This window comes from Mauremys reevesii, linkage group 1, assembly GCF_016161935.1.
Source record: "Mauremys reevesii isolate NIE-2019 linkage group 1, ASM1616193v1, whole genome shotgun sequence".
Lineage (NCBI taxonomy): Eukaryota > Metazoa > Chordata > Testudines > Geoemydidae > Mauremys > Mauremys reevesii.
This window is the reverse complement of record NC_052623.1, coordinates 268972532-268993552: the sequence shown is the minus strand read 5'-3', so window position 1 is coordinate 268993552 and position 21021 is coordinate 268972532. Positions and strand designations below refer to the sequence as shown.

At 44.0% G+C, this 21021-nt stretch overlaps 2 protein-coding genes across 5 annotated transcripts in view; one reads left to right on the top strand and one right to left on the bottom strand.

Annotated features, from left to right (window-relative positions):
• ENTHD1 (ENTH domain containing 1) overlaps nucleotides 1–18943 on the top strand; it is a 64548-nt gene extending 45605 nt beyond the window's left edge. For all 3 annotated transcript variants that reach the window (XM_039499284.1, XM_039499292.1, XM_039499276.1), the window contains 2 exons: nucleotides 12695–13153; nucleotides 18183–18943. In XM_039499284.1, the coding sequence (XP_039355218.1) occupies nucleotides 12695–13153; nucleotides 18183–18781 (1058 nt within the window). In that variant the 3' untranslated portion in view covers nucleotides 18782–18943. The remainder of the gene's footprint in view (nucleotides 1–12694; nucleotides 13154–18182) is intronic.
• Nucleotides 1–21021, bottom strand: part of GRAP2 (GRB2 related adaptor protein 2) — a 142659-nt gene that overhangs the window by 86632 nt on the left and 35006 nt on the right. The gene's annotated exons all lie outside the window — the stretch shown is intronic.

Here is a 21021-nt window from a genome sequence, read left to right as displayed (position 1 = left end):
TTGAACCTCATCAGATTTCTTTTGGCCCAATCCTCCAATAGGTCACTCTGGACCCTATCCCTACCCTCCAGTGTACCTACCACTCCCCCCAGATTAGTGTCATCCACGAACTTGCTGAGGGTGCAATCCATCCCATCATCCAGATCATTAATGAAAATGTTGAACAAAACTTGCCCCAGGATCAACCCCTGGGGCACTCCACTTGATACCAACTGCCAACTAGACATCAAGCCATTGATTGCTACCTGTTGAGCCCGACCATCTAGCCAGCTTTCTATCCACCTTATAGTCCATTCATCCAATCCATACTTCTTTAACTTGCTGGCAAGAATACTGTGGGAGACCACATCAAAAGCTTTGCTAAAGTCAAGGTATATCACATCCACTGCCTTCCCCATATCCACAGAGCCAATTATCTCATCATAGAAGGCAATCAGGTTGGTCAGGCACAGGCCTTGTCAAATTGGCTGCATCAGATGTGCATGGTACTTGATTTCAAAGATACCATGTACGGCTGAATGGAACCCAACCAAAGAAAGGGGTTTAAGATATATAGTATTATTTTTTAAAAGAAAACAGCTCAGCTGAAAGCATCTGCACTAATTATAATTCACCTTACAGCTCTATCCCTTTTCTCTCAATATGTTATCCAAAGTTTTGATTTACACTGTCACCATTTCAATCTCATTTTTGCTGAATAGCATACCACTGGTAAGTATATTTGGAAAACATACAGCTCTGAATTTGAGCATGCCAGGATGTTCCCCGGTTTTGAGTTTCTGGCTTTTGCAGGTCTATGGTAGGTTGCACAGTAGGTTGTTGTGCTTGTCTTTCCATTCTAGTTTTCAATTAACATTTTTTCCCATACGTTCAGTAGATGCTTACTGTTAGAATGGTGGAGAGTGCTGCAAGGTGTATAGGGAGAGGTATTTGTGGGGAGCAGAGTGCTGGATTAGGAGGGGTTCTGCAGATCAGGAATGAATTATAATTTTTAATAATTATTTATATTGCAGTAGCACCTAGAGACCCCAATTAGGGCCTCATTAGGCTATGTGCCAAACACAACTGTAAATGACAGTCCCTGTCCCAAAGAGCGTAACATTCCTAACTTATGAGACGCAATAGGTGGATAAAAAAAGGAGGGGGAGCAAGTGAAATAATTAGGATAACATAATAATCAGCAGAACAGTGTGTGAAAGCTTACCTAGCACTTGCTTGTACTGTCCTGACTCTGGCTATCAAGTACTTTTCAGTCTCAATTCTAGGAATGAGAAAACTGCAAACAAACACACACACACACACACACACACACACACACGTCTTCAATCAGATTTTACATGTTAACCAAGATGTGGAAAGTCAATACTCAGAGTTAGTTATTCTAGTTGTATAAGCAGACCCAATAGTCAGACTTATTAGCGCAGTCTAGTAAACACCTTGAGTATTTTTCATCTACAAATTCCATTTCCAGAACTACTCAGTACCCACTAAGAACAGAGAAAAAGTATAGTTCAATTTTTAAAAAGCAGCAGCAAGCTGAAATTGGTGCATGAGGCTTAGTTCTAGATAAAGCGACAGCAGTTAAACCACAGCTGAAACCCCAAAGAGAGGATGGCTGAGAAATAGAAGCATATCCTAAAAACCTGCAGCATTCTTTTTTCATATAACATAAATGAGGTATGACTGCAATCATAGTCACTGAACACATGACACTTAAGTGACTTCCTTTCCCCCTTCCTTTGAAAAACCTAATTTCCTTCTTCTAGTTGCTCATTCTAGAAGGCGGCTGTCTGCAGTGCATTGCTATGAAATTCAGTGCAGCCCTTATTACAATCACCAAAAAACCCAACAACAACCAAAAAACCCTCAGATACAGAGAAAAATCATCAAAAGAGAGGTTTCCAGAAACTAGTCAAAATGCAAACCCAGCACGGGAAAAGGGAATGGGATTTAACAATGTCTGACACCTAAACATTCTGTTTGAACTGGTCTTATGTATGTTAAGGAATAATGGGCTAGACCTTCAACTAGTGTGAACTGGCATTGCTCCATTGAAGTCAGTGGCGCTACAACAACTGAGGATTGGCCCAGTATCTTTGTTCTGTAAATTTCCAAAGAAATGTCAGTATCATATCAGATTGCCTTTATTATTAGCCACATTCTTCAACAAGAAGCTGGTTATGAAACAAGGCTCTGAGGTGAGAGATTTCCTTTGAGGGATTTGACACATACGGTAGATCTACACTGCAATAAAACACCCATGGCTGCCCATTTTAGCTGACTAGGAGTTGGGCTGAGGGGCTATAAAATAGTGTAGACATTTAGGCTGAAGCCTGGGCTCAGAAACCCCTCTCCCTCACGGGGTCCCAGAGCCCAAATGCCTCAGTGGCGGCGGTGGCTGTCCCTTGATACGAAGATGATGTCTGTCAGGGGGAAAAGTCATGATGAGATGTAAGATGGCTGAGGAGTCTAATCTGCTCTCTATAGGTTTTTCCACGTATGTGACAGGTGGTTGCTTGGAAAAAGCACAACCGCTGTCTGGGAGGCTGTACACTTTCCTTCCTTCTCTGCCATTTCTCAGACGATTCTCTTCAAAACAGGCTGAGGCTTGATGTATGATGCAATACCATTGCAGTCTATTGCCAGACAGCTCTTAACAATTCGTGGGGTCAATACTTCCCTTCTTAAGATATACTTTCATGGTACCCTTGTAATGTTTCCTCTGTCCCTCACGAGTCCTCTTAACATGACTAAGTTGGGAAAAGAGGACTTGCTTCAGAAGACGAGTATCAGCCATCCGCACACAATGACCAGCCCAGTGAAGTTGATGTTTCATAATCTTCGCCTCAACACTGATGATGTTAGCTACAGAGACTGCTGCCATTGGTATGATGGTTTTCCTATCTGATACGGAGAAAATTCCTAAGGCAGCACTGTAGGTACTACTCCAGATGCTTAAGATGGCTTCGGTATGTCACCCACGTCTCACACTCATAAAGGAGAGTGGGGATGACTGCTGCATTGTAGACCAGAATCTTAGTTTCCAGCCGCAGATCTCTGTCAATAAAGGCGTGATGAGGCAACTTTCTGAAGGATGTGCTAGCATAGCAGATCCTATGTTCAAGCTTCACATTAAGATCCAAATGTCTACATGGCAGTTTTATAGCCCTGCAGTCCAAGGCCCATGAGCCCACATCAGTGAGGTGCCAGAGCTCAGGATCCAGCCCAAACCTAAACATCTACACTGCAATTTTACAGCCCCACAGCCCAAGTCAACTGACATGGACCAGCGGTGGGTATTTTATTGCAGTGTAGACATACCCTGTATATGTTTGTGTGCATGGTCTGAGAAGCCAGACACTGAAAAGGGAAGTTTTGGCTATTAGACAACAAGCAACTTTCAGTCCTTTTTTAAATGGTTAGCTGTACAATTATTCTGCAAGCTTTACAGCCCAGCTTGCAGAGTGTCTCATTGTTGTTATCCTGTCAGGCAGTTAATGTTTAAAACCATTTATTTTCTGTTTTCACGGCTGCACCTCAAGAAATGCATTCTATTTTATCTAAGCTGAAATGGATCTGGCTGTTCTGTTTGGGAAAATATTGACTATAATGTCCTGGAGTGGTCTGTTTGCCTGTTTTCAAATTCAAAACAAAGTAAAGAGGAATTAACTGCTGAATTGTTGGTCTCACATCAGAGAAAATCAGCCCCCAGAAATTGCCCTGGCACTGCGTAGGGGTAGGCTGGGCACCAAATGGGCCACACCAAAAGGCTAAATAAAAGCAGTTTCACCCTTCATTCCCCTGACACAGCTCTGTCAGGGCACACCAATTCTAACCTACAGCCCCCTCCCTTGAACACATTAACTAAGACAAGAAAACAGGCAAAAGAGCAGTGCAATAGCCCACCGTATGTTGCCTTGCCCTTCATGGGCTGAGGACATGCAACTCAGCCCCTCTGGGGGATGGTTCACATCCCATTGCACCCAAGAAGTGCTCTCCAGCTAAAACTCAGGGCAACCCTGATGGGTTTTAGACTAGGGACAATTAACCCAATTCTAATGCTTCTTGGCGAACAAATATTTGAGAATGGGCTCTTCAGTTTAGCAGAGAAAGGTACAACATAATCCAATGGCTGGAAGTAGAAGCTAGACAAATTCAGACTGGGAATGAGGCATACATTTTTAACAGTGAGGATAATTGCCATTGGAACAACTTATCAAGGGTTGTAGTGGATTCTCCATCACTGGCAATTTTAAAATCAAGACTGGATATTTTTCTAAAAGATATCCTGTAGGAATTATTTGGGGGTGGCCTGTGTTATACAGGAGGTCAGACTAGATGATCACAGTGGTCCCTTCTGGCCGCAGAATCTATGGGTACGTCTTCACTACCCTCCATATTGGCGGGTAGCAATCGATTTCTCGGAGTTCGATATATCGCGTCTCATCTAGATGCGATATATCAAACTCTGAACACGCTCCCATCGACTCCGGAACTCCACCACCGCGAACGGCGGTGGTGGAGTCGACGGGGGAGCCGCGGACATCAATCCCGCACCGTGAGGAAGGGTAAGTAATTCGAACTAAGGTACTTCGACTTCAGCTACGCTATTCGTGTAGCTGAAGTTGCGTACCTTAGATCGAACCCCCTCCCCAGTGTAGACCAGGCCTTAGACTCTAGAGGGAGCAGTAGGACACAGAACCTTCTATGGACTGAAAAAGTCAATTAGGGAAAATTGTAGGAGGGTATACTGTGACTATTCTACCTGCCCAGATTTCAGTACTCCCCCATACTGATTGCCCAGGCAGGGCTAAAGCCTGCAGCCCATTTTTTCTACCAAGGCTAAAGGATAAGTAATCAGACTGGTGCAGGGGCAGCTCTAGACATTTTGCCGCCCCAAGCACGGCAGCATGCCACGGGGGGCGCTCTGCTGGTCGCCAGTCCCGCAGCTTCGGTGGACCTCCCGCAGGCGTGCCTGCAGAGGGTCCGCTGGTCCCGCGGCTCCACCGAAGCTGCGAGACCAGCGGACCCTCCGCAGGCACGCCTGCGGGAGGTCCACCGGAGCCCTGCCTGCTGCCCTCCCAGTGACTGGCAGAGCGCCCCCCGTGGCATGCCGCCCCAAGCATGCGCTTGGCGTGCTGGGGCCTGGAGCCGCCCCTGGACTGGTGGCATGATAGTGGAGGACAGGTGCAGATGGGGTTCATTTAAACTGCAAGGCTCAGCTGTCAAGTATAAAAAGGAGAACGAACAAAGGTGGTGGGAAGACATTGGTCTCAGTCTGATGGTTGTTTGGCTGCTACAACTTGCACCTTGGAAAGAGAAGAATCTTGTCCTTTGTTGATTTTTCTGCTTGTATCCAGGAAGAGGGAGAATTATTTTTTACAAGATTAAATTCTGGAAAAAAGAACAACTGTTTTTGTTTTCTATTTGGTGAGCTACTTGGGAATGGGGGTGGGGAGCCCACTCCATGACAGATCCTAGGGGTCCTGACTCCTCCTTAAACAAAAAGGATCATTAATAACATTGTGGCTATATAAGCTAAAATGAGATTAACAATCCTTATGCTTAGGTTGGAGTGAAGGTATCAGGAATAGTTCCAGCCCTCATGCACATCATTACATAATTACTAGGAATGTTAACCATGCTCTGAAGATTCCTATATTGTCCATTGCTGGAGACAACCTATAGGACAAAAGGAACCAGTGATCTGATTAAAATGCAACAACTCATATGTTCCAGATGACATACAATGCAATATAAAAGAATTATGCTCTCACCTGCATGGATGTATATAAGGTATAACAACTGAAGTCAATATTTCCACTAATGTAAAACTGGTGTAAGTGAGAGAAGAATCAGATCTATATTTATAAATTAAAAATCAGGGTGAGAGGGTGGCCTGTGACCTTGTAACTGTGTACTCCTCCATTCTGAGACCCATGTTTTAAGTTTACACAGCCTTTCAAAGAGACGCTTGTTGGCAAACTCAAGGGTATTTTCACGGTGCAAGCACTAAAATAGACAAATATTTAGAAATAGAGGAGATGACTCCTCTTTGGGTCCAACTGATCAAAAAATACAGTTCACATACCATGTCCGTTGGCTGATGTGTGAGTCCATAGACTTCTTTGTGGAACAGGGCAGTTTAAAAGGAATTAACTGCAACTTTGGAAGAAATTCTTCTGGCTGCAAGGAAATAAAAGTAACATTCTGGAGCACTTTTGGCTGCAGATAGTGCCAAGAGAAGGAGCGAGTAAGCTCTTGAATCTCTCCCCAAAACTATTGCAGGGGGATTTGACAGTTTTGGATGGATTTTGACTAGTTCCTGGAAACCTTCTGTCTTTTGATGATTCTTCTCTGTATCTGAGGTTTGTGATACTGTGATACCAAGCTATTGAATAAGACTAGTCTGATAATTTCTAGGAAACCAGGCCTCTCATAGGTGATTAGCATTTAAATAAGACAGTCACTGAGGACTATACGTTACATGCACCAAAATAGCATTCAGCTTGAGCAAGACAAATTTGAATACAGTACTATGACTAGAGATCATAATTACAGATATTGACGAGAGCACAGTGTTATGGGTTGGTTATAACCAGTCACAGGGCAGCACTATTGAAATAACGGGGGTGCTGCAGGTCAGGATCAATCATTGGCAAAGATCCGTGAGCGAGCAGATCTAGAACAGAAGATTAGGTTGCAGAGTCACAGGAAGGCTGGTCCCCCAACTACTGCTTTGAATAGTAGATAAAGCACTGGACTGAGACTCATGAGACCTGGTTCTGTTCCTCTCTCTGCAAGTGACCTGCTGTGTGGCCTAGGGCAAGTAATGGCCTTCTCTGTGTCTCAGTTTCCCCATCTGTAAAATGGGGATAATGATACTAACCACCTTTGAAAAGTGCTTTGAGCTCTACTGAGGAAAAGCACTATATAAGAACTAAATACTATTATTATTGAAACCTAGATATTTTGGCTCAGATACAATTGTGATGGGTGGCAGTATAACACCCTAAAATAGAAATTTTCAGTTTGTGTGCTGTTTAATCCTCACCTTCTTTTGTACTTTTTGAAAACATTCCCAAAGTGAATAGAAATAGAAATCAATATTTTCAAAAATTGGGTGTCTAAAGTTAGATTCCTACAGCCTTATTTAAGCACTGAAACAAATGGGCATAATTTTCAAAAGTGACCAGCTCTCCCAGCAGCTCACATTCACTTCAGTGGCAATCAGCGCTCCTGAAAACCAGCTCACATATTTAGGTGTGTAAATAATAATTTAGGACCCTAACTTTAAAGCATCTATTTTTACAAATCTTGGCCAGAATGTTTTCCCAGCAATTCTGTTCCACTGTTTATGTACATAGAGGGCATGTTTACATTTGTCAACCCACACCACCTTTTGGGGGGAAGACTATTGGAGGATGGCAGAATCCCTGCATAGAAACTGTAGCTAGCTGTTCAGACAGAACCTGTTCCAATCTCCAGAAATACACCAAACTGGATTCACAAGGGGGACTTAGGCACTTAACTGACAAGTTAAGTGCCACTCGCATTCACAAAATCACCATTCAGCTGCTGCCTAAACCAGTAGATCCCTAAATTCCCTAAGCACCTAAGTTTCCACCAGCAAAATGCCCCTGGTACCTAAATTGCATGTCCAGCCACCTACGCCCTTGAATAGTGTCCCCACACCCCAGCTCAGTGCCTAACTCGTGCCTAAGGCCTGGTGGGAGTCACAAAATTCCCCTGCCTACCTTGCATTTGGGGCCTGATCCAGTAGACATGCTCAGAAGATACCTTAGAGCATGTCTACAGATTGGGCCCCACACAAAATGGTGGAGGTGATGCCACTTCCCTTTCAATGTCCCAGTGCATAGAACATTAAACCCAGGGATTTAGGGTGACCAGATGTCCTGATTTTATAGGGACACTTCAGCTATTCAGGGCTTTGTCTTATATGGGCACCTATTACCCTCCTCCTGTCCCAATTTTTCACACTTGCTCTTTGGTCACCCTACAGGGATTTGAACCAGGACTCCCACCTCCCAGGTGAGCAGTGACTGAGTCATTAAAAAAAAGTACCAGAATGCATTTCCATTCCTCATCACTCAGAACTGATAGTACCAGAAGTCTGAGGAAGAAGCTAGCGTGGTGTTCTGGAGCATTCCGGCATGACTCAAGCCTGCAGGCGAGAGCCCTAACCATTGTGCTGCAGAGGCACGCTCACTCTCGCTCTCTCTGGCCCAATAACTTTATACACAATGGAACAGGTCCAACAGCAGAGACTGAGAGCCCCACCCCAAAGTACCACATAGCCCAGTGGTCAGGACACTCTTCACAGCAGTGGGAGACCTGGGTTCAAGTTCCTTCTCCACATCAGGCAGAGGGGGAATTTAAACCCAGGTCTCCCACATCCTGGGTGAGGGTGCTAACCACTGAGATATTGGCTGTAAGGGGGGCACCACTGCCTAACTCCCAGGGGAGGTTTCATGGCTATGAATCCCAAGTAGAGAAAGGTGCTTAAATCCAGGCCAGAGGGAGGCGACTAACTCCCGATGGGGTATAGGTTTATACCTCTTTTACATTGCCTGCTAGGGAGCTTAGGTGGCTCCCTATGTGGCTTGCTGGTTTTTGTGAATCCCATTTTTAGGTGCCTGACTCTCCCCATACATTGTACAAGGACCCTGGATCCCTAACTTGGAGTAGTGAATTCCACTAGGCAGCATGTTATCTAAAAGTGAGATGGTGCAATGGTCTGTATTACAGCACCTACATGCCCTCGTGAATCTAGCCCACAGTGCTGTTTGGAGTGGCAGAATTTGGCCAGTAGCACATGTGCTTGTTTGCTATCCTTTGCTTCCTATCCCTTCCAGGGGAATGAAGGAAGTGGTTCTGAGGGTAGAGGCAATGAGATCCAACCAAAAATGAATGCTGAATACAGCATTTCCTAGTATCAGATCCTCTGTGGAGGTGTTCTGGTTCAGTAAGCGGGTGTTCAGGTTAAGAAAACAGCAGAAGGGTAAATGGAATGAAAAGCTAACATGAGAATTGGGAGCCCAATGCCAAAGGAGAGAGATGCGGATCATAATAAGAGGGAGGAAAAGGAAGAGTATCTTCAAAACATTTCTCAGATGGCTCCTTGCCACTACTCTCAGCTTTACACTGTTTCACTGTGAAAAAACTGGAGTGCATGTATTATTAAATGACTTCCAAATGTGTTTTCTACAAAGGCTATAGTATTCATAGACTATCAGGGTTGGAAGGGAACTCAGGAGGTCATCTAGTCCAACCTCCTGCTCAAAGCAGGACCAACACCAACTAAATCATCCCAGCCAGGGCTTTGTTACCTCCTTAAAAACCTCTAAGGATGGAGATTCCACCACCTCCCTAGGTAACCCATTCCAGTGCTTCACCACCCTCCTAGTGAAAAAGTTTTTCCTAATATCTAACCTAAACCTCCCACACTGCAACTTGAGACCATTACTCTGAACAGCCTAGATCCTTCCTCTTTGGAACCTCCTTTCAGGTAGTTGAAAGCAGCTGTCAAATCCCCCCTCATTCTTGTCTTCTGCAGACTAAATAATCCCAGCTCCCTCAGCCTCTCCTCATAAGTCATGTGCTCCAGCCTCCTAATCATTTTTGTTGCCCTCCGTTGGACTCCTTCCAATTTTTCCACATCCTTCTTGTAGTATGGGGCCCAAAACTGGACACAGTACTGCAGATGAGGCCTCACCAATGCCAAATAGAGGGGAATGATCACATCCCTCGATCTGCTGGCAATGCTCCTAATTATACAGCCCAAAATGCCATTAGCCTTCTTGGCAACAAGGGCACACTGTTGACTCATATCCAGCTTCTCGTCCACTGTAACCCCTAGGTACTTTTCAGCAGAACTGCTGCCTAGCCACTTGGTCCCTAGTCTGTATTGAGAAGGCACTTTAATTTAAACTTTTAACTAGTTTATATTTTTCTCAAAAATATAGAGTAAGGTATAGAGATTTCAGATCTTTCCATTATTAGAAATATATTATCTCATCGTTCCTTACCTATGCACATACGTGCACACACAAACATCCCTCCCCCACTTCTCCTGCCCCAGCAATTAAAGACCCATCTCTCAAATGTAGCATTTAACAAGAAAATACAGTATCTTTGTTAAAAGACAGACTGTATCTACCTCTGAATCAGTACATTCACTGATTCCAATCTCCCCACTGTATCAACAGTTTAATACTGCAGGCAGTTAGTGTACTGGTCTTTCTATTATCTCTGAGCTCTATTTCCTTTGAGCACTGTAATTACTCACAGAGGAACTTTCATTCACACATTCTTAAACCGTGAGATACATTTCAACTTTTTAAAAATCTCCTGTCACACCTGCTGACTCTCTGCTTTGAAACCTGTAATGCATGCATATCGGGCTAACATGGAAACTGCTCACAGCAATAGCCTCTGGGAATCTAGCTCTGTCTAACAAAACCACATGGTGGTGTATGAAGAATAATGCAGTGTGTGCCAGTAACGAGAAAGTGGAGATATCAAGAGAGAGCAATCGAGAAGGCACTAGTACTGTAGGACAGAGCTTTATATCTTAGAGGGGCAGTAGCACATGGGAATTGTGTGCGGCCCAGAACCATAGGTGCTGGAACTTGGGGTGCCAGAGGTGCTGCTGCACCACCTGGCTTGAAGTGGTTTCCATCATATCCAGGATTTACAGTTTGGGGTGCTGAGAGCCATTGCACCAACTATAAAAATTGTTCCAGCACCCTGGGCAGAACCATATTCAAACGACTGGGAGTATCTCAAGACCATCTGAAGCAATCTTCCCCAAGGTCCTTCTGGTGAATGCTCAGAGAGAACAGTCCTTAAATTGCATTGGGACAAGCTCCTAAACAGTGATAGTAAGAGTAATAAGGGCGGGGACTGTATGTTGGAGAACTTGTCCCACCACTTTATGAAAAGCAAGGACTAATCCCCCTCTCACCCTCCGCCCTTTTCTTACATTCAAACAGTTTTGTGAGTCTATGATACCTGTATAAGGAAGTTGAGATTTTCAAGATTAATTCTGGTCTGAGTGAAATTACATACGTCATGTTCGCAGGATTGGGCCTTAAAAGGCACAAAACCAAAGGAAGAGTGGAGGTTGGGGTCCAAGTAGATGATCCAGGTGATGATTGGCACATATCAGTAACATGCATGTTTCGAAGTTTATTCAAAGTTGGGGTGAAGTGGAAATGGCAAAAGAGGAGTTAATGGGAGCAAGGAGGAGGAAAAGTGACACTGAGGGGACAGAAAGTGATATGGAGAGAGGAAAGAGGAAAGGAAGGATGAAGAGGAGCATGTGTGGGTAAGGAGACTAAGGCTGGCAGTGGAGGGACTGCGATAGGGAAGGTAGGGATACTTGCCTTTTCCATTTAAAAAAAAAGCCTTTTACATACTTTATTAAAAAACCCAGAACCATGTACAATTGCCCTTGCCTAATTCTATTATTTTAGCTTTACCTCTACAACATAACCATTGTTCTTTATGAATTTAACAAAATACCACCCGGTCCCTTTCCACCCAACAACTGAGCTCCAATCCACAAAGCAGGTTCTCTCTCTATAAATAGATAATATTTTGTGTGCGCGCGCAGGCAACCTCTACCCCAATTCCCCACACTTATTGCCACCCTGCAGAAAACAGAAGTCCAGAGGAGTTCTGATAATTTCTCTAGGCCATTAGATTTCTGAAGGCTGCTCTGGAGCCAATGCTGTGCTGTTGTCAGCTCTGCGCCTCTGAGGAGGGAACCTGCTTAAGCCTCCCCACCACCACCTCTGCAGGTATCTGGGGGAGGTCTTAGGGGAATCAAGAGCCCCAAAGTTTGGCTTAAGACACTGGAATGCAGATCCCATTTTGAATGCAGAGCAAAGCAAGGACTTTCAAAAATTGTTGCAAAAAGTTCTATGCTTTTAGCTGAATTAATAGTTATTAACCATTTTTTAAATTAATAGAACTTACCTTATAAGGATTTCAGGAGTGTCTGCCTGTCTTATGCTGAATCAAACTGCCATGTTAACGTACATCAGATTGTCAAGATTACATCTTATGGTTTGATTGTTAATTTTCTAATTATACATAAGACACTTAGGTTTAGCGATTTATGGTAATTTGTAACGAGATGTAATAATTAGAATTGTACATTAGTGCACTTTTCTATGAATTACAAACTGCTTCATAGACAGTAGATCATTCCAGCTCAACTGCTGACTCACTGTGTAAGCTCAGGAGAGTCACTTAACCTCTCTGGGTCTCATTAACTCCCCTGTAAAAATGAAGATACTGTATTGTACACCTTTGTAAAATGTTTTGAAATCTATGGCTGGAAAGTGCTAAGCATTATTGTTATTGCAATTCTAACTAACTTGGGCAGCTCAGCCTAGCAGCTAGTGCACCAAACTGGGATTGAGAAGATCTAGGTTCTAGTCCCAGCTCTGGCCTGCTGGGTAACCTTGGGTAAGTCATTTTCCCGCTCTGTACCTCAGTTTTCCCATCTGTAAAATGAGGATAATCTACCTCCTTTGTAAAGCACTTTGGGATCCACTGATGAAAAATGCTATTTTAGAGCTAGTCATTGTATTAATATTATTACTTTTCCCATCCAAGATGCAACTCCTTTTCTGTGACATTATTCTCACTTTTTGCCTGACAGGTATCATATCCTTCCCTTCACAGAGAAGCCTATCTACCTCACAAAAATGGGGCACAGGCAGGAGAACATACAGCACACTCACAAATCCTGCTTCAACAATCACTCTTATGCCTCCTTCAAGGACACAGTCAGCAAACACTCCCAAAATTGCAGAAATTTTGCTTGGTCGTCAGTCATCAGTTCCAGAAAAGCCTGCCACAACCAGCCAACATGTCCCAGAGTCAGACTTTCTTCCCACTAGCAGTGTAGCTTCTGTGGAGACCCTTTATCTCTCCCCTACCTTCAGCGTCTTTGATCCTTTAAGGAATAGTGTGGCAAGCAGTGAGATTCTGAAACCAACTCCAGCTTCTTCTAAACAATTCCCTGGACCTAATACAACCAGCATGCTAAACTTCAATTCCTCCACACCTAGTAGTCTGCAGACGATTAACACAAATCTCCATCTTTCCCCAAGGCCAGGTGAGTTTGTGCATTCCATGTCTAACAGAAGACAAGTGTCTAATTTGCATTCTAATTTCTTTGTTACCTCCTCTCCCAGCCCACATCCTCTTTGTAGTTCTTGCAAAACATGCATGCAGTAGTGACAGCACTCAGCAAAGGAAGTTAGCCCTTCAGAATTTAGAAGGTGTTAAGAAAAAAAGCTATCTGTGCCTTGTCTTGTGCCTCCTTGTGCATCCTTGCTGTCACTAGAGTGAACACAATACTAATGTTCAGAGCTACTTAAATGGAGGTTAAGTAACATCTCCCCTTTACATTTTCATATTCAATATTAGATACGACAAGCCAAAGCAAAATCTTACAGAATGAAAGCAGTAATAAGTATCTTTATTTAAGAGCCCTTGAAAATGCTGTAAGATGTTTGTACATCATTTAGCACAGTTGCAAGGTGCTGGATTATCAGCTCTGGGGACTGAAATTCGCCGGTTACTCACAGAACAGCTACAGCATAGTTAATGTCAGAACAAGCTTTTCCCCCAGTCTCACCTCCACTGTTCAACCCTGACCATAAGGTAATTCAGTCTCCATGGCCCATTCACTGCTTGGCTTCACTGCTGAGACTGCCAACAGGAGGGTCCAGTAGTATCAACTCGCTCCCTTACTAGGGCCTGGACAGAGACCACAAACTCACTTCACCTAAGCCATTGAAAAGCAATCAGATAGTAATTAATGATCTGCAGTATATCAGAAACTAGTGGTTTAGAAGTGAAAGGTTCCTTATCCCAATCCTAGTCCCCAGACCTCGCTAGTCCTGTGACTTTTGTACCATACAGCTTTATACTTTGACACGCAAACAAATGAAACCCCTTTGTTTTCTTCTCACATGAGAAGTTCTCTCTAAACAGAAACTGTCAGGAGTTAGTAATCTTGTGTTTACACCTGTGAGAGTTACTGGATGTCAGAAGAAACCTCTGAAGGAGGAGACAGGACTAGAGAATGAATAGCTGTCTCCTTGAGAGTCAGTGCAGTGTTCTGAAGGTTCACCTATTAAGAAATGCTTCTCAATTGCTGATAGCTGCTCTCAAAAGCAATTGACTCTATTTTTTAAGTTTAAAATGGGCATTTCTGAGACTTTCCCATTTAGGTTTATAGAATGTTGTTGTATGCAAAGAAACATTCTTGGGTCTTGAAAATGTAAACAAAAATGCAATCATTTGGTAATGTTTTTATGTCAGTTGCACTAAGCATTATTCCCCTCTTCACCTCCTAGTCACTCTGGTGAGTCAGCTTATTGTTCTCACCTCTCAGGAATCCATCTCTGCCTGGCAACATATCATACTCAGTCTAGATCACTGAGCCAGATTCATTTTAGCATTTTGTGCATATAATTGTTTTGGAGAGTGTGGAAAACAAGGTGGATTGCATCCTAAGGTGATAGTGACCACCTTAAAGAGGGTGGAACTTCTAAAAGAAGAAACTTTACTCCAGTAAAGTGTCACTACTGCCAAATGAAACAAAATTGATGCCACCAAGGAGATACTAAGTATTTTCAGAATAGAAGAGGAAGCCAGTTACTCATGGAAGCAGCAATCGAGTGGAGAATCTCTCCATCCCAGCAAAAGAATTTAAAAAAATAAAAAATAAATAAAGTCTGATCCGTTTGGTGAAAGTCAGACACCCAAGCCCTCTTATACATTGTACATGGAGATTTGTAAGACAGGTACTCGTACTGTTAAATTACATATGTGTTTATATTTTAGATAGTAGTGTGTAGATATAATCAAAATATTATCAGTAGCCTTGAGGCAAAAACTCTGTTAAACTGCTCCTTTCAGAGCCTATAGTTATTTGTGTCACTCCATCTTTTTTATTTTTATCCTGCAGGACAAAATACTTGCATCATATTTGCTTTTTCACATAGGAGGTGGAATCAGTGCAAGTGATGCAATGATATCGGGCATCAGTAAAATGTCACAGTGTGAAGACTGAGTGCTAGGTCATGGCCTGTAATAAAGCTCCTTTTTGGCACTTTGGCAGTGCAATGAAGACAAAGCTTTTCTAAAAGGACAGCTAAGGGTTCCTCCAGCATGGGGGAATAAGGCTAGAATTACATAACTCTCTCCTTCCCAGCCGTTAAAGGAGGGAGAGTGCTGCACTGTAGTGATCCTCAGGTAGTGTAATGAACTCTGGGACCATTACAAACTGGTCTGACTGAAGCCTGGTCTACACTACGCGTTTAAACCGGTTTTAGGAGCGTAAAACCGATTTAACGCCACAACCGTCCATACTAGGAGGCACCTTATATCGATTTTAATGGCTCTTTAAACCGGTTTCTGTACTCCTCCCTAACGAGAGGAGTAACGCTAGTATCGATATTACCATATCGGATTAGGGTTAGTGTGGCCGCTGATCGACGGTATTGGCCTCCGGGCGGTATCCCTCAGTGCACCAGTGACCGCTCTGGACAGCATTCTGAACTCGGATGCAGTGGCCAGGTAGACAGGAAAAGCCCCGCGAACTTTTGAATATTTCCTGTTTACCCAGCGTGGAGCTCTGATCAGCACGGGTGGTGATGCAGTTAATCAGTGATCGCTGTAAGGGCAGGCAAATCTGTTCTATCAGAGCTCCGTTGCAGAAGACGACATTCAAAATCATTTTTTAAATATCTCCAGACAGATGCCATAGCAGGGACTCAGCACACTGCTGCGTGACAAGCGTAACGGAAAGCCAAAGAATCAAATGGACGCTCATGGACTGGAGGACTCAAGCTATCCCACAGTTCCTGCAGTCTCTGAAAAGCATTTGCATTCTTGGCTGAGCTCCAAATGCTTCTAGGGTCAAAAACAGTGTCCGCGGTGGGTCAGGGCATAGCTCGGCAATTTACGCACCCCCCCCCCCACCCCCAGAAGTGAAAGGGAAAACAATCCTCTCTTGACTCTTTTACATGTCACCCTATCTTTAATGAATGCTGCAGATAGACGCGATGGTGCAGCACTCAACACCAACATCCTTGCTCCCCCCACGCTATGGCTGACTGATGGTACAATACGACTGGTATCCGTCCTCGTCATCAGCCTATTGGCAAAGGGCAGTGCAAAAGGACTGGTAACCATGATGACCAGCATCTGTTAGGTCGATCAAGGGCGCCTGGTCCTAATTTTTCATGGTAGATGGTGCAATATGGCTGATAACCATCATCGTCATAGAAACAGGGGGCTGAGCTCCATCAGCCCCCACCCTTCATGTGTAAAGAAAAGATTCAAGTGCCCCTGAACTAGCAGAGGGATGCTGGGCTCCTCTCCTACACACTCCTTACTGTCCTGTCTGGACTATCATAGCAGCTGGAGGCTGCCTTCCACTCATATCTCACTAACAAATCACTGTGTCTTATTCCTGCATTCTTTATTACTTCATCACACAAGTCGGGGCACAATGCAACGGAAGCCCATGAAGCCTGAGGGAAGAACGGAATCAACAGGTGGGGTTGTTGCAGGAGCACCCCCTCTGAATAGAATACAGCTCATAATTTCTGCAGGATCTGACACAGAGCAGCTGTGCTCTTTGGTTCTATGATACAGTGGTTCTCTAGTACACTTGCCCATATTCTAGGCAGGACTAGGGGACTTGCCCATATTCTAGGCAAGTCCCTTGGTGGTTCTCTAGTACACTTGCCCATATTCTAGGCAGGACTAGGGACTTGCCCATATTCTAGGGACTTGCCCATATTCTAGGCAGGACTGATTCTATTTTTAGATACCAAAAGGAGGGATTGACTCAGGAGTCATTCCCAATTTTAGCTTTAAGCCCCTGGCTAAGAGCAGCCAGGGGCACTTATGACAGCAGCAAATGGAACAGTGCAAAAGGACTGGTAGCCACAATCATCTTATTACCAATTTATGGTATGGTAGATGGTACAATATGGCTGATAACCATCCCTGCTATCATGCAAAAGCAAAAGCATGCTGCTGTGTAGCGCTGCTGAATCGCCTCTGTGAGCGGCATCTAGTACACATACGGTGACAGTCACAAAAGGCTAAACAGGCTCCATGATTGCCATGCTATGGCATCTTCCAGGGCAATCCAGGGAAAAAAGGCATGAAATGCTTGTCTGCCGTTGCTTTCCCAGCGGAAGGAGTGACTGACGACATTTACCCAGAACCACCCGCGACAATGAATTTCTCAACCCGGAAATTCAAAGGGGCGGGGGAGGCGGGGGAGGCTGCGGGAACTATGGGATAGCTATGGAGTAGCTACCCACAGTGCAATGCTCCAGAAATCGATGCTAGCCTCGGACCGTGGACGCACACCACCGATTTAATGTGTTTAGTGTGGCCGCGCACACTCGATTTTATAAAATCTGTTTTACAAAACCGGTTTATGCAAATTCGGAATAGTCCCGTAGTGTAGACGTACCCTTAGAGCAGTTCAGGGGCCAAACAAGTCTCCAGCTGGTCCTAGGAAAGGGAGGAAGACTGCAAAGTTGGCATAAAGCTACCTTCCCCCCATCCCAAGGTGTGGTGGGTGCTGCTCTGGCCCATCTGAGGATTTAATCCTCAGTGTAATGTCTTTGTAAGGCTGTGGGGCCTAGAAATGTCATTCCTATATTCTCTAGCTGTCCTACAAGCTCTGTGCTCTCAGGTCATGTATGAAGATCAGGAATTGTCTCATGAATTTTGAAATAAGTGGGTGTTCCACCTATAAACCTGAACAAGGGTCTGTTACAATTTAGCACCATGCTGGATGTTTTAGTAGATCCTTTTTGGCTTGTGAATCAGTCCAGTGTTAAGGCTGTTTGGGTCTTGTGTCAAGTACAGTGGACTGAATGTTACATAATACCACCTCATTTTCCTACCAGTTCTACTCTTTGTGCCTTTTAGGGCAGGGGTTAACACTTGTGTGAGTGTGCGCCCAACACCCAGCACAATGGGACCCAGGGCCCAATCAGGCCTTCAGACACTACCTTAGTATAAATAATTTACTACTGCTACTATTAATTTTATGCAAAGATTGTATAGTGTTCATTTTTGTTTCTCTTTTACATACGTTTTAGGTTCGACCAGCTCCATGGCAACAACGTCCTCTTTTTCCACCTTTTCCATCTCATCCCCAGACTCAGTTGTTCCAGAGAACATAGTTCATCCTAACCTTATCCCTTCCTGTGGACCTTCAGGCTTGTCTTCACCTCACAAGCTCTCCTCTTCTGTTTTCTTTAATTGTCTCAAGGACAGGGTTACACATCCTTTTTCTTGCCAAAGATCTGAGGAAGAGGAGAGTGAAAACACCAGCATCCTGAATCTCCTCCCAGATAATTCAAGACGTTGTGCTGGAAAAGTGAACAGTTTTGAGAGCAGAACTCTCCGCATTTCTGGTGGGAGCTGGGGGGCATTTCCTGTGCAGAATGTAGATCCCGTGGCTAGCCCCAATATGCCTTCTGCTGAAGGGTCACGTAACGTGGGCACAACACAGAAAGCCCTGGGCACTTTGGAGGAGATAAAAAATGCAGTTCTGGGACTGCGAGAGGACATAGGTAAAGTGGCCCAGGAGCTGCAAACCATTGGCAGCCAGATGGCAAGCCTGGTGGGTGACATTCAACATATGAGCAAGTTCTCGGCATCTTCCCAAACTGCTAAGGATGCCCCATGTCAGTAGTAATTTTCACAATTTTCAGTGTAGCTTTGTGGTATCTGTCCCAACAATACACTTCATATAAGTCATCAGACCTCTTTTACAGTGTTGAAATAACTACAGATAGAAATGCATAGGGCTGTTCTGTTCTTGTCATGGTCAATAAATAAATAATTTACATCTTTATCCTTTGAGTTTTGTTAACATTTAGACTACGCACACCTTGCATTTTACAAAATCCTCACATGGCACAGGACAAAGGTTTTGTGCATGCAAATCTGCCAGAGCAGTTATTTGTCAGCAAATAAAATAATATGCATCATGCAGCTCATTTATAGGGTGTCCCTGCATGTCTGAACACCCCTGCCCCCTTTGCAAACTGTATAATATAAGTCTTAGTGAGGAAAAAGGCAGCACGTGCATGCTTGGAAGTACCACAGATGCGGTACTAGGGAATCCCAGAGGCAGCCACAGGAAATAGCTTACCAGAGGTGTAAGATTTAGTGACCAAAAATAGGTGTAAGTTAATTGTTTAAAGAAACAAAAAACTGAAATGACAAAATGCACCACTACATGAACCAGAAAAGAGAAATGAACAGCAATCCTGATAATTACCCCAAATCATCCAAAAACTGACTTGCTGCCACATGACTCACTACTTTTTCAAGCTGTCTGTAAGCTCTACAGTTTGTTACTCTCACTGCTGACTAGGTAAGGACTAAAACCTTGTATATTAAAAGCACTAGGCCCCTCTTCCTTCCAAGGCAATGAGCCGCTGGCTCCTTCCCCACCCTGTGTCTTCCTAATGGAGGATGACAAACTCACCCCCTTTCTATTTTACTTCATAAGGAGGGATCCAAGTTAGCCTCTCTCCCTCTCTCAAGAATGGTTTTCCCTGGTTCCAGACCAAAACCTAAACAGGTGGATTGGCTGGTTGGCCCTGGACCCTGCCACATGCAACAGGTCCAGTCTAAGTATAAAGAGAGGCCTGAGGAGTGGCTAGCAAACACTACATGGATTCTCAATGAATTCTGCAACTGACAAAGAAATTTCGCTAGCCCAATCGTCAGAACAAGCCCTCAGCCACAGCAAATCAAAAAACCCAAATCTTCAAGCCCAATCCATTCTTGTCAGCAGAACCCTGGTTGCACATACTCAAAGGCAGAAAAATCTGCCTGGAGGAGCTCAAGATGCCTTCAAACCCAATTCTTTCAGAAGGGTACGGAGCCAGATGTGCTGATTCAATGCATCTCCTAGGGAGCCACTTGTGATGTGGCTTCTCTGGAGTCCTAGCTGGAGTTTAAAACTTCTACTCTTCATCAGGATCCCCAAATGAGGATGGTACCAGCATCTGCCCATCGCTGGAATTGAATGTGTCCAATGGTGCAACTGCAGACACAGGGCAGTTCAACTTGCAAACACTGTGCCTATGGGCGCAGTGGAGGAGGGAATCAAGTCCCTTACTGAAAGGATGTCACAGATATGATTCAGTCAGATCATCTAGATCAATCCCACTTAGTTCAATGCTTGGATCAGAGACCTCTAAGAAATACTTAGATGCTGCAGAAAGTGATGGTGGTAAGATGGATGTGGCATTCTTCTCTATGAGTTAATATTGAACCAATGGCTTAGCAAGGTATGTGGAAGCCCCATGCAACTGTAAGTGCAATCTTTCAGATGAGACAGAGAGAAGACCTGAATGCTTGGCACTCCTTATAAAAATAAAGGCTAGTAAAGGTCACATAGTGTCCTGACCAAAATTCCATTATGTGCTGCCTACCTAAAAACTCCCCACAGAGTTTCACTTGGAAAAGGTACTCTTCACTTCTTGTCCTAACCTGTTGCGTAATATTGCTTTGTGTTACTGAAGTCAGTTGTTTTCATCCTGGAGACGATCGCATTTCAGGTATGGATTAAGCATGCCCTATGTGTAGTTTGTGTGTTGCTTTCAATTTGTAAAGCGCTTTGAGATCTTTTAGGACAAAAGATGCTATGTTGAAATGTAAGATCATCATTGCCTAGGTGTAAATTAAGGAGGAAAGCATTCCAGAGATACAGGACCTTGATAGAGAAGGCCACGCCTCTTGTCCTTTCAAAACTCTATAGTGGGATGATCAATTCCAATAGTCAGTTGACAGGACAGAAGGCTGCAGGTGGTCTCTCAGATAGACTGTTCTTATATTACTTCAGGGCGTAAATACTCGGACAGTCATAGTTGCTTAACATCAAACATAATTTGCCACAATATTTTTTGACATTATCCA